The sequence below is a fragment of the Nelumbo nucifera genome, chromosome 6, assembly GCF_055504915.1.
Source record: "Nelumbo nucifera cultivar China Antique chromosome 6, China Antique-T2T, whole genome shotgun sequence".
Classification (NCBI taxonomy): Eukaryota; Viridiplantae; Streptophyta; class Magnoliopsida; order Proteales; family Nelumbonaceae; genus Nelumbo; species Nelumbo nucifera.
The window spans coordinates 29,772,997-29,785,713 of NC_142654.1; the positions used below are offsets into that span (position 1 = coordinate 29,772,997).

The following is a 12,717-nucleotide window of genomic DNA, read 5'->3' on the forward strand; positions in this document are numbered from 1 at the left end:
GGATGTGGAGAAGAAGGGTTCGGCTGGAAAAATAAGGGAAAGAGGTGAAAAAAAAGAGGGATATTCAACTAGGGTTTTTAGGTTTAATTATAGGTCGGGCCGGGCCGGGCTCGAGCCGGGCTATTTTGGCAAATCCCGAGCCTGACTCGAATTTATTGCGGGCCGGGCTTTTTGGCCCGAGGTTAAGCCCGCAGGCCCATATACCTGTTCAAGCCCGTCCGGGGGCCGGGCCGGCCCATGAACAGGTCTACTGGTTCTGTTTTTTCCCAAAACTGGGATTTCTTAAAAGACTATTAATTTTGGTCAGCAAACCGCTGACCCGGGTGGTTAACCGTTCGAATGGTTTTGACCATTTTTTATTTTTTAAATTTTTTTGTTAGAACGGGCCGACCAACTCGATAATCGGGGTTCAGTCCAGGTTGGTTTTAAAAACCATGCCAATTCTTCATAAACATCAGCTTCAATATTCACTAAAACAGTGCAGCACCTTCCTCCAAAGGAAAGGAAGGAATCTAGTGGGGTATGTATAGTAACTGATTTAAGCTTTCTTTACCAACTGTGGAGGAAAGCTAATTTTTCAAATTCAGCTTATGTCTGGATGTTCACTAGATGCAAAATCTTGTCAAAGCCTCTATGAAATTTTCCATGTCATCAAATGCACGAATTGCTTGACGAGTAAGACCTGCAGCGATTAATCTACAAATCAAGATGCCAAAAGTTTTTGAAGTGGGTCTCTAAGAAAATACTTTTCCTTCTTTCTTTCTCCAAGAAAATGTCAAAAGTTTTTAAAATTTTGGATCTTGTGATTTTTGTTTTGAAAATTAAAAAAAAAAGAACAATGGAGGGTAAAATCAACATTCCAAGCAGATTGTAATAGCAGTAGGGAAAGAATTTGTCAATTGTCAGAAAAATAAAGAATACTTCAAATGATTTGCTAAAGAATGCTTTAAGTGATTGTCAGAATTTGTCAATTGTCAGAAAAAGGATATTAAAGAATTTATGATAAGTTTTAGTCCATTTGCTAAAATATAGGGATAGTTTAAGTATTCTACTAATAGGCATAGACATAGTTTTTTTTTTTTTTTTGAATGTTTAAATTGTATTAATGAAAGATAAAAAAGGGAGAGATTCCCCAGCATACAGGAAGAAGAAAAGCACCAGATACAAGAGAGAGCAATTGCAAACTGAAATATCCTTCCCTAATCAATCTGCCCCGATAAGAAACAGAATGATAGAACTTCAAGCCTAAGTGGATGCCCATCTAACCAAGCCCCTCTCAACTTTGGCGCAAACTTCTTAGAGAGAGAGAGATTTTGAAAGGCAATGTTGTTCCTCTCTTTTCATACATATTAACCGATGGCTTCTGGAGTTATTTTCTAAAGGATTTTTCCATGTTTGTTGAAAGCTGAGACATATTATATGTTTCATTCGGTCGGCATTTATAGAAGGGTCACTTATTGCTTTAAATGTTTTTTGTACAACTTTATTTTAAACGTTATTGTTTTTGTTGTTTGGTTGGACATTACTTTAAACATTTTTTTACTTTCCACCTCATATCAACACCCCATATAAGTGTGCCACATAAGCATTTAGTTTTAAGAAATATTGGGACATTCTGAGAAATAAGATTTTTTTTACGTTTCCCCAAATGCTACACAAAAATCCAAGCGTTTATGATTTTTAGGCTGTGTTTGGAAGTGATGTAAATCAAGATCGATGTAAATATTTACACTGGTTCGGTTTTGTCGGCATTTGGAAGGAATGTAAATCAAGATCAACATAAAACTCCACTTCGGTTCGATTTTGCATGCATTTTGATGGAGTGGACTTTTGCATCGTAAATCGATGTAAAACTTCATCTAAAGTAGAGTAAAACTCTGATTTTTTATCATGCTTTTCAAAATTCAAACGGTTCGATATAAAATATCATTGATATGCTTTTACACTTATGATATTTTATATCAGTTCCAAATAACACAAAAGAGCATAAGTTGATTAAGGGAAGTACTGATGCTTGGAGAATAAACTGAATACCTTTTATTGAAGCACACACAAAATACATTAGACTGCTGAAATTTATAGATTTAAACATAACAACTTTTCCTAAAAACAATCAACTACTTAGTATAAAAATCTATCATCGCAGAGTAACTACTCTGTTATTTGACAGCTCATACTGACATAGTCTATGCCTAAGAAATAGCAACAGAAATTTGACTAAGTAAGATGCACTAATTTGTAACACTCCCCCTTAGTGCATGCTTACGATCAACAACTCCAAGTGCAGCTCTAAAGTTTTCAAATTTTGCTTTTGCTAAAGCCTTTGTAAATACATATGCTACTTGATTGTAAATAGGAATTCCTTGCAGCTCAATTTCTTGATTCAACACCTTTTCACGAACAAAGTGGTGATGGACTTCAATATGCTTTGTTCGCCCATGAAAAACTGGATTTGAAGCAAGTCTGATAACACTTTCATTGTCACAATAGATCTGCACAACATAATCAACCTTAGAGAAAATATCTTCCATCAAACACTTCAACCAAATGCATTCTTGTGCAGCCATTGTTGCAGCCATATATTCAGCTTCAGTACTAGACAAGGCAATAGTTGATTGTTTCTTACTACACCATGAAACAACAGTTGAACCAAGACTGAAGCAGTACCATGAAGTTGAACGACGATCGACTGCATCACCTACCCAATCTGCATCAGTGAATCCTCTTAAGACAAAGCCACCTCCTTTCTTGTACATAAGACCATAAGCAGGCGAGCCCTTTACATATCGCAAAATCCTTTTGGCAGCATCTAAATGATGAGTTCTTGGATTTTGCATAAACTGAGAAATAACACCTACAGAATATGCAATTTCTGGTCTTGTGATAGTTAAGTAGATTAAACTACCAACAAGTTGTCGAAATCATCTAGCATCCTTCAATAGCTCTCCTTCCTCTTTCTTGAGCTTGAGGTATGGCTCCATGGGAGTGGCCATTTCTCTTGACTCCCCCATTCTAAAATGCTCTAAGAGACTCTTTACGTATCGTCTTTGAGATATAAAATATCTCTGATCTGATTTCTTCACTTCTAGCTCAAGAAAACATCCAATCTCACTCAAATTTTTCATTTCAAATAGAGTTGACAAAGTATTCCTCAATTGAGAGATTTCAGCTTCATTATCTACGGTGATTATCATGTCATCCACGTATAGTAAAACCAGCAAATGCATCTTTGATTCTAATTTTACAAATAAACTAGAATCTGAATTAGCAACTTTAAATCCACAAAAGATGAAGTATTGAGCAACTTTACCATACCAAGCATGTGGTGCTTGTTTAAGGCCATACAATGCCTTTTTCAACCGGCAGACATGTTGAGGAAATTGCTTGGAGACGAATCCTTTAGGTTGTTCCATGAACACTTCACAGTCTAATTCACCGTAAAGAAATGCGTTCTTTACATCAACTTGCCATAACCTCCAATTTCTAAAGGCAGCAAGTGAAACAATTGACCTCACGGTCACCACTTTTGCCACGGGACTGAAGGTCTCCTCATAATCCAACCCATAGCTTTGAGAAAAGCCACGAGCAACTAGACGAGCTTTGAATTTGTCAATTGTGCCATCTGATTTCTTCTTCACCCGATAAACCCATTTGCAGGTGACCGGAGTGCAATTTTCTGGCTTAGGCACAAGCTCCCATGTCTCACTTTTCTTTAAAGCTTCAATTTCTTCTTGCATTGCCGCCTCCCATTTTGGACAGCCCTTTGCTTCTTCATAACATGTTGGTTCTTCTTCTGTTAATGCTCTTGTAAACAAGCAAGTTGTCACAGTACACTGATCGAGCTACACATAATCTTTGAGGTAGGCCGGTTGTCTTTTCTCCCTTGTTGATCTTCTAGTTGCTTGCTCACCGTTGTTTGAACTTGAAGAAGCTGAAGACTCATCACTTCTTTGTTGACAAGATGACACCTCCTCAAATACGACATCTCTAGATGTGACAAATTTCTTCATCTTTGGATCCATGCACCTCCATCCTTTCCTACATGTGTCATAGCCAACAAAAATACACTTCTTTGCTTTCGGATCAAGTTTGGTTCGGTTAGTTTTAGGAATATGAACATAACAAATAGAACCAAACACCCGAAAGTAATTCATATTTGGTTTCACATTATACATTATCTCAAATGGAGCCTTTTCTTTACCTGGCCAAGGAGGTAGCCTATCTATCACATGACATGCACATTGAACTGCTTCTGCCCAAAGCTCTCTAGGAAGATTTTTCTCATGTAGCCATGAAAGACTAATTGATGTAAGATGTGCCAACTTTCTTTCTGCAACCCCATTTTGCTGAGGAGTGTTCGGACACGTCATCTACCGTTGAATACCATTGTTGTCACAATATTGAAAGAAATCGGCTGACATGAATTCACCGCCATTATCGCTCCTCAAACATTTGATTTTCTGTCCAAATTCCTTTTCTACAGCCTTATTGAATTCAACGAACTTAGATAATGCTTCACTCTTCTCTTTTAAGAAATATATCCAGGTATACCTGGAATGATCGTCTACCAACACCATGACGAAATGAAAACCGTTGTAACTTGGTGTTCTAATTGGCCCCATCAGATCAGTATGAACTAATTCGAACAAAGTGGTTCTGCGATTTGATGAGCTTTTGAAAGGAAGTCGATGTGATTTGCCATATTGGCAGCCTTGACAAATCACATTTTCTTGTATATTTTGAAGATCTGGTATGCCATCTAACAACCTCTGCAAAGAAATTTGTTGCAGCATTTGATAACCTACATGTCCCAACCTAGCATGCCAGATTGCTGCACTGTTAGCTTGGCTTGTCTTCTTCACATATGCCTCCCCCACCGACATGACAAATAAAGAGCCTTTCTTTTCACCAGAGAGAACAACATCAGCCCCAATATTTTTCACATTATCAAGTACTTTCACATCGTTTGGGCCAAACAAAACATATTTTCCAGAATCAGTAATTTGAGAAACTGAAACTAAGTTTTTCTTCAAACCTAGTACATGGTAGACATCATTCAACTGAATACTTGCGTTATCGGCACCAATCTTCACAACACCTTCTTGTACCCCCGGATAGGTTGAGTTGTCAGCTATAACAATGACTCATTCTCCATTATGTTTATGCAGCTCTGAGAATAGTGAATCATTTCCGGTCACATGATGTGAGCAACCAGAATCAATGATCCATTCATCTTTGACGTAGTTGATTGTAGTTTGATTTGGTGCTGATTTGCGAGCAATGTTATTTCTTCCTTCAATCACCTCAGTAGTGAAGCATTGCTCCCAGTTGAGCTGGTCATCTTCATTTTCATCACAAGCAATATTTGCTTTGGAGAGCTTCACACGATAATTTCTCTTAATATGCCCAAGCTTCCCACACCTGTAACACTTAAAAGATTTATTACCTTGTGGGATATTTCCATTGCCATTCTTCTCATTCGTGCTGCCTTCAGAAAACTTTGCTTTGGAAAAGAGAACATCATCACGTTTTGAATTGAAATTCTTAGCCATTTGCTTAGCTAAGGCCTCATGGTTAGAGAGCAAGCTCTCTAATTCTTCAACTGATGGTTGTTTTTCCTATCCTTGAATGGATGTAATGAAGGACGTGTATTCCGTCTTCAAGCCACGAATGAAAAACCGTTGTAGACGAGCATCACTAACCTTTTCTTTGGGATCTAGCTCAGAAATTTCAGCGCAAATATTCTTGACGCGAAGGAAATATTCTGAGATTGACATACCTTCTTTCTTCGACATAGCCAACTCATTTTCCAAGAACTGTAGTCTTGTTGTATTCTTCTTAGAGAGCAGTCTCTCAAGAGTATCCCAAACTTCCTTTGGTGAACTAACATCACGAACATGACCAATGAACTCCTTGCTGATTGATGTTCTCAAAGAAAATAATGCTTTACCACATTTGATTTTCTATTTCCTTCGTGACTCAGCATTTTCAGGAGTGTCAGCTGGAATTTCATCAACACCGGAAACTAGTTCCCAAAGATCTTGACCTTGAAGACAAGCCTCCATGCACATTCTCCAATACCTGTAGTTTGTGCCTAGAAGTTTCTCAACACCATATTGTGTGTTAGAACTGCTTCCCCCATTGAACTCCATTTTGAGTTTCAATCTTCTCCAACAAGATGAACTTGATAGACAAGAAGAGTGAAATAAACAAGAACCTCAACGTAACTCTGATACCATAACACAAAAGAGCAGAAGTTGATTAAGGGAAGTACTGATGCTTGGAGAATAAACTGAATACCTTTTATTGAAGCACACACAAAATACATTAGACTGCTGAAATTTATAGATTTAAACATAACAACTTTTCCTAAAAACAATCAACTACTTAGCATAAAAATCTATCATCGCAGAGTAACTACTCTGTTATTTGACGGCTCATACTGACTTAGTCTACGCCTAAAAAATAGCAACAGAAATTTGACTAAGTAAGATACACTAATTTGTAACACCAAACACAGCCTTAGTTTTTATTCGATAAACAATAGTTTTTATTCGATAAATACCTATGTAACACTGATGATGTAATGGCGTTAATAAACTCTCACGAAACCAAACCCCTCATCATCAGTATAAGGTGGCCATTATTGGCTACTTCCCTTTAATTAATTATATAGAAGAGTTGGTTAATTATATTGAAGAATGTGGTGGCGTTTTTGAGTTCTATTGCTCCTTTCTTGATTTAAAGGTGGGATAATTGAGCAAAAGTATGTTCTATAAAGAGGTCACTAATAGTGCCACTCCTAATCAACCTTTGATGTGGAACCGAGTTCGTTTCATTCAAACCATAGCTGTTCGCAACACTTGGTTTCTATTACAATGAAGAAGCCTTGGACAATGAGCCACCATCGACTGTAGTCCTCTCTCCTGAGATAGTTTTATATGCTCATTGAGTTTGCTAAAGTAGTCAGAGTCAGGTCTGCTGGTTCAGGATATTTGCATGTCAACAGTTTTTTTCTTTTTTCCTATTTTAATGGTGGGAACTGGGAAGTGAATTGTTTTAACTTTTAAATTCAAAGAAATGGACAACTTAAGAATTTTACATTTGCTGTCAAATGTCATTAACTTGACAGGGATAAAGTGTTAAGAATCCAGAAATATAGGGGCGTCCTCTTTGTTGCAAAACAAAGTTATTGGCACCATCTCAACTACTGGGTCATTGGCGAAATTTGGATTAAGTTAACACGCTTTTGGCTGTCTAACAGGCTGTGAACCAATAATCATGGTTTTCAAAATGGGACCAGATCGGACGATCGGACCACAAAAATTGAGAATCGATCAGGTGACTGGTTTCGATTTTCCCTAAAACCGGAATTTCTTCAAAAACCATTGATTTTGGTTAGTAAATCGTTGACTCGGGCGGTTAATCGTTCGAACGATTTTGATCATTTTTTTATTTTCTTTGTCAGAACGGGCCAACCGTTCGGTTTGAACGGTCAGACCATTCGACCCGGTAACCGGACCCCTGACCGGTTCGGTCTCCGGGTCAGTTTTAAAAACCTTGCCAATAATAATGTCCCACGCCATCCATAAATGCTAAGGTTGTGTTTCGAAACGATGCAAATGGAGTGTAAATCTCGATTCATGGCAAATTTGCATTATACCGAACGGTCGGACCGTTCGACCCGATAACCAGACCCCTGACCGGTTCGGTCTCCGGGTCAGTTTTAAAAACCTTGCCAATAATAATGTCCCACGCCATCCATAAATGCTAAGGCTGTGTTTCGAAATGATGCAAATGGAGTGTAAATCTCGGTTCATAGCAAATTTGCATTCTAGTTCACTTTTGCTTGTGTTTGACAACATTACATTTATGCATTGACAAATGACAAAAAACACATTTTCCAATGCATATTTACATTGATAATAAGATGTAAAAGTACATGAATAAAAAAATAAATTTGCATTCAAGTGGGCTTTTGATAAAAAAAAGGCATATGTTTTATTGGAATTCGTGTTTGCATCAATTGTAGCTAAAAGCCTATTTCGTAAGAAGATAAATTTGTTGATGCAAAACTAGCCCAACTTTGCAATTTATACGGACCATTTTACACTCTACATATTTGCATTCACACTTTTTTGCACCATTTCCAAACACAGCCTAAGTGACAAATTTAGAACTGCAAAACCCAGCCTAGAAATTTTAGGGTTAGTCCCAAATTTTGTGTTCAGACCCAACCCGCACATAATGGCAGGTGTGCAATTTAGTAAATGGTAAAAATATAAGTTATAAATTAACTTTTACAACCTGTACCAAAACCAAGGCAAGTATCTAATTTATGTAGTATAAAAATTTTATATATGTTATATGCATAATTAATATAAAATATATATATTTAAAATTTTATACACAAAAGCTTTAGGCTCGGAATGAGACTCTACCAACTTGTGTTTCAGGCCCAAAGCCCAGGCCAGGCCGGCCATGACTTTCCAAATATATCCATTGTGTTTTACTTCTAAGGTCATCACTAGGGATGACAATGGGGTGGGTTCGGGACGGTTTTGTAAATCCTAGACCCTATTCACCTCCCTAACCCTCTCAACCTGTATATGCCTCAAGAACCCATAGTTGGTTGGATTTTGAAAATCCAAACCCTCCCCACACATGAAAGTGCAAAACCTCCCCCAACCCTACCCTCCTTACAATCATCTTATTTCAATTATCTTTCACATGAAATTTAAAATATTATTAAATTCAAAACCTAATACATAAAATTATATATTTTCCAATAATTAATATACAAGTTGGAGAGGGTCTGGTTTAGCCTAATACCATATTCTACCCATACCTGTATAGGTCATAGAATCCCAAAACCCATGTCCACCCAAAAATCTATCCTTTCAAAAAAAAAAGAAAAGAAAAGAAAAAACCCACCCCATGACAGGGTAAGAAACAAATACCCATCATACTAGGTATAGAAATTGTCATCCCTAGAAGGTAAGAAGCGAATACCCATCACACTAGACATAGTATATGTCTGGTTCCATTTACGTTTATTGATGGTGCCGCATAGGCGCCCCGGCAGCAAATGCCTCATTAATTGCATTTGTATGTATTGGAGTTTGCAAAAACAAGCTTACTAAAATGGGTAGGCATTTATTGGCATTTTACTGATACACTGTCTAATAGCACTATGTGTCATAATCGCTCTCATTAATTATTTTTCTCGATTTTATGGTTACAATTAAAAAATGTTTACTCAATAAACGTAAACCAAACACCCTCCTAGAAATTGTGATCCTACTCGTCACGCGGTATCCTAAGCTAGTACGGAATGATTTTTTTAATGTCACCCTCAAACAAGTTCGAATTTCTCTTGTCCATAACATAACATAAAAAGTAGCAAAGATGTTCCCTGTTTGCGGCTGTAGGATATGTGGCCGGAGTCTTGTGGTCAGCATATCAGAACTCCACATAGAGATCCACTTATCCAAACAAGGAAGGGGCCTCTCACTCTCTCATCCAATTCTTTATCCCCGAACAAGTGTCATACAGAATCTGCTACGTTGGAAGAACATAGATCATTCAAATCAGTTGATTGGCTCTCATTGGTTCCCCCTTCATTCTCTCTCACTGCCCATCCCTCAGTTAAATTTCCAAGACTCCAGACCAAAACCCTACACCATTTCCCGTCCCTCTCCTTCGCCTGCTACGCCGTCGCCGGCCTCAGCACCATGACCACCTCATTTCCATCTTCTGAGTCATGTAATGCATGCCATGGCTCCGCCGGGACGACTTCTTGTGGCCATGCCTCTACTTTTCTCAGCTTACTATACATGCCCCAGGTCGCTAATGATCATGACAGTAGTCAGTCTGCAGTAACCTTCTCCCCGGCCAAGCACTACAAGAGTGGATTTGATGAACTTTCATTCTTCGAACATGACGATGCAGTAACATGGTTGCATGGATCAGGACCTTCACCGGAGAAGGAACCAGTCACCAAGTATCAGGAAAGCCTACACAACAACTCCGGCTATTTGACACTTGGTGTTTGTTCCACCACCACTAGTTTGTCGGATTCTTCTCATGGATCATCTCCGGCAGAGGTGTCCGTTTTTGGAAAGGCTGCTTCTAGTGCCACCGTTGTGAGTAATATAATCGGACCTAGTATATATCTAGAGGGGATTATTACTGGTCTATAGTTGCATGGCCCGTTCTAGATTTTCTACTTACAAACAACCTCTCTCTCTCTCTCTCTCTGATCGTTTTCTTTTCTTTTTTTTTGTTTAATGATAGTTTTGTTCATGAAATCAATAAGATCCCTAGTGGAAAGTATACAGTTCTCCCCTAAAAATCTAAGAATATTTGAAATCGGTATCACAACATAAGTACTACAAGCAGAACTGGTTTCTGGTGCAAGTAAATGGCTTCATTACAGTCTCCGTCTTGTTATATATATTATGCATGATTTACTCCATATTCGTCCTGTCTTTTGGCCTCCATCAAGCAAATTAACAAGTTTCTTTAACCTTGTTTTGCCATACTGACAGATTTTCTTTTTTTTTTTAATCATTTGGAATATTTTTAGTATAGCTCCAAATAAATACATCTTGGATTGCAACGTAGACAGGAAATCTGAATTTTCAACCCATTCAATCAGCTTAACAACTAAAGATTGATCTATTGAATTGCGTAGTATTAACCATGCATGCACCTAGTTTTTCAATACAACTGATAAATTAATGCTTCTCTTTTTCTCTGAAATTAAGCTTTGTTTCTTTCACCCATGACTCATTTAAATTGCACACTATTAGAAGATATCAGTGCTGAAGAAGGAGAATCAGTGTAGTTTGCTCTTTTCTGTGATAAATTCACTTTTTGTCTTACCAAAAACTTCTTTCCTGATACCTAGCTAGAGAATAAAATCCATTCAGGAACCTTTCCTAGCTAAAAGGAAGAGCTTTTAGTAAAGGTGTCCCTGCATAGTTTTTTATTCTCCAACATTTCCAAGAAATAAGAAGATTGATATTCAAAAATCTAGTTGCAAAGTTTTACATAATCGACCGACTAACAAAACGATCTCAGTGAGCTAGTTCTTCTTAAAAGATTCCATCGGAATGATCACTTTCCCATCTAACGACTGAATTTTTCTTGCTGGTAGGTCCCATCGTCGAGGAGAATGTATTTGGACGCTTCAAGTGGAAATACTTACAGTAACGACATGGGGAATTCAGCGGCTTCAACAGGCCAAGGTGACAACGCAGCGCAGAGAGAAGCAAGGATCTTAAGGTACAAAGAGAAGAAGAGTAAGAGAAGGTATGAGAAGCAAATTCGTTATGCAGTGAGAAGTGCTAATGCTGAAATGAAACCACGGGTAAAGGGCCGCTTTGCAAAGAATTCAAATTCCACCCAACCGATGCCACGTCCTTAATTAACACAGCACCAAACCAATAACTAATAATTCGTGCAGAAAGGTTTCATTGCCTAATTATGTCACCATTAATTATTGTGCTAATTAAGCATTATTATTACAATGTTTGTCATTGGCTTGACGATTTATATTGTGGCTTTATATATTATATATATGGAATAATTTGATCTCGATCTAGATCTCTCTATCTCTCTATCTATCTATCTATACATACATACATACATACATATATATATATATTAAAGTTTCAAATAAGGTTGTGTTCACAAACGATGCAAATATGTAGAATGTGAAACAGTCCATATAAATTACAAATTTACCTTCTTACCAAACAGGCTTTTAAGTGTAATAGATGCAAAGGCCAATTCCAATATATATATATATATAATGGAGCCACGATGGGCTATCTAAGGACTATATCTAGACAGTTGGGTTCAACCCAAGAAATAAAAAATAAACAAACCTTTAGACCCAGGCCCAACCCAGGGACCGAAAATTTAAACCTAACCAATGTAAAATTTTTGGACTAGATTGGTCTAGACATTGGGACGGATCTGCCCAAATTGCACCCCTAGCACCACTGTCATGTCAAAGAATTAGCTGAGCAGCCTGAACCTGATAGACATAACTCGCCACCGGTTCAATGTAGTAATATTAGAGGCCATTTGATAATTGCTGAAGTGGCTGAACTAGCCAAATGACTTAATACAAAGTAATAAATCATTCAATTCAGCTACTTTTTGTTTATCAAAAGGCGCTTTTGGATTTTTTATAAACAATTAATTATTTTTGTTATTTGGGGTAAATTACTTATACCTCTTTTGAGATTCCACCAATTGCAAATTTCACCATCTCCCAAAAAATGTATGTATATTTTTGAAACGATTAAGGCTGCATTTGGCATTCCTTATTTTAAGGACTTGTCTCCTCTTTACAGTTAAAATGCTCTATGAACACTGAGTTTTTAACTGCAAAAAGGAGATAAGTCCTTAAAATAAAGGATGCCAAAAGCAGCCTAAAATGTCATCAAATTGATATTTTCAATCATTAAGGAACTAATTAATAATAATTAGCAAAGGAGAGGAACAGGTAAATACCAAGGGAGGTTTTAGCATATAAATGAAACCCCAAAGGGAATTTTAGTAATTTAGCCTCTATCCCTTTTATTTACCGACAGCATTGTAGGGGTGCAACTTGGGCAGGCCCAGCCCAACCCGACCCAAGTTTTTGCATGGGTTGGGCCTGGGCTAGAAACTTTTGGGCCTAGCCTGAATTTGGGTTGCGGC

General features: G+C 37.6%; 1 protein-coding gene across 1 annotated transcript; it reads left to right on the forward strand.

Annotated features, from left to right (window-relative positions):
- Window positions 1–9,587: 9,587 nt before the first annotated feature.
- On the forward strand, window positions 9,588–11,608 carry LOC104598476 (uncharacterized). The gene is made up of 2 exons (XM_010260552.2): window positions 9,588–10,145; window positions 11,162–11,608. Exons 1-2 carry the CDS (start codon window positions 9,735–9,737, stop codon window positions 11,429–11,431), a joined length of 681 nt encoding a protein of 226 aa, XP_010258854.1. The 5' UTR covers window positions 9,588–9,734; the 3' UTR covers window positions 11,432–11,608.
- The last annotated feature ends 1,109 nt before the right edge of the window (window positions 11,609–12,717 follow it).

What these genes read in the sequence shown, in the direction of transcription:
- LOC104598476 (XM_010260552.2), top strand. Translation starts at nt 9,735, where the DNA reads ATGACCACCTCATTTCCATCTTCTGAGTCATGTAATGCATGCCATGGC. An exon ending in CTGCTTCTAGTGCCACCGTT is followed by an intron (nt 10,146 to 11,161) that starts GTGAGTAATATA and finishes TCTTGCTGGTAG; the next exon opens with GTCCCATCGTCGAGGAGAAT.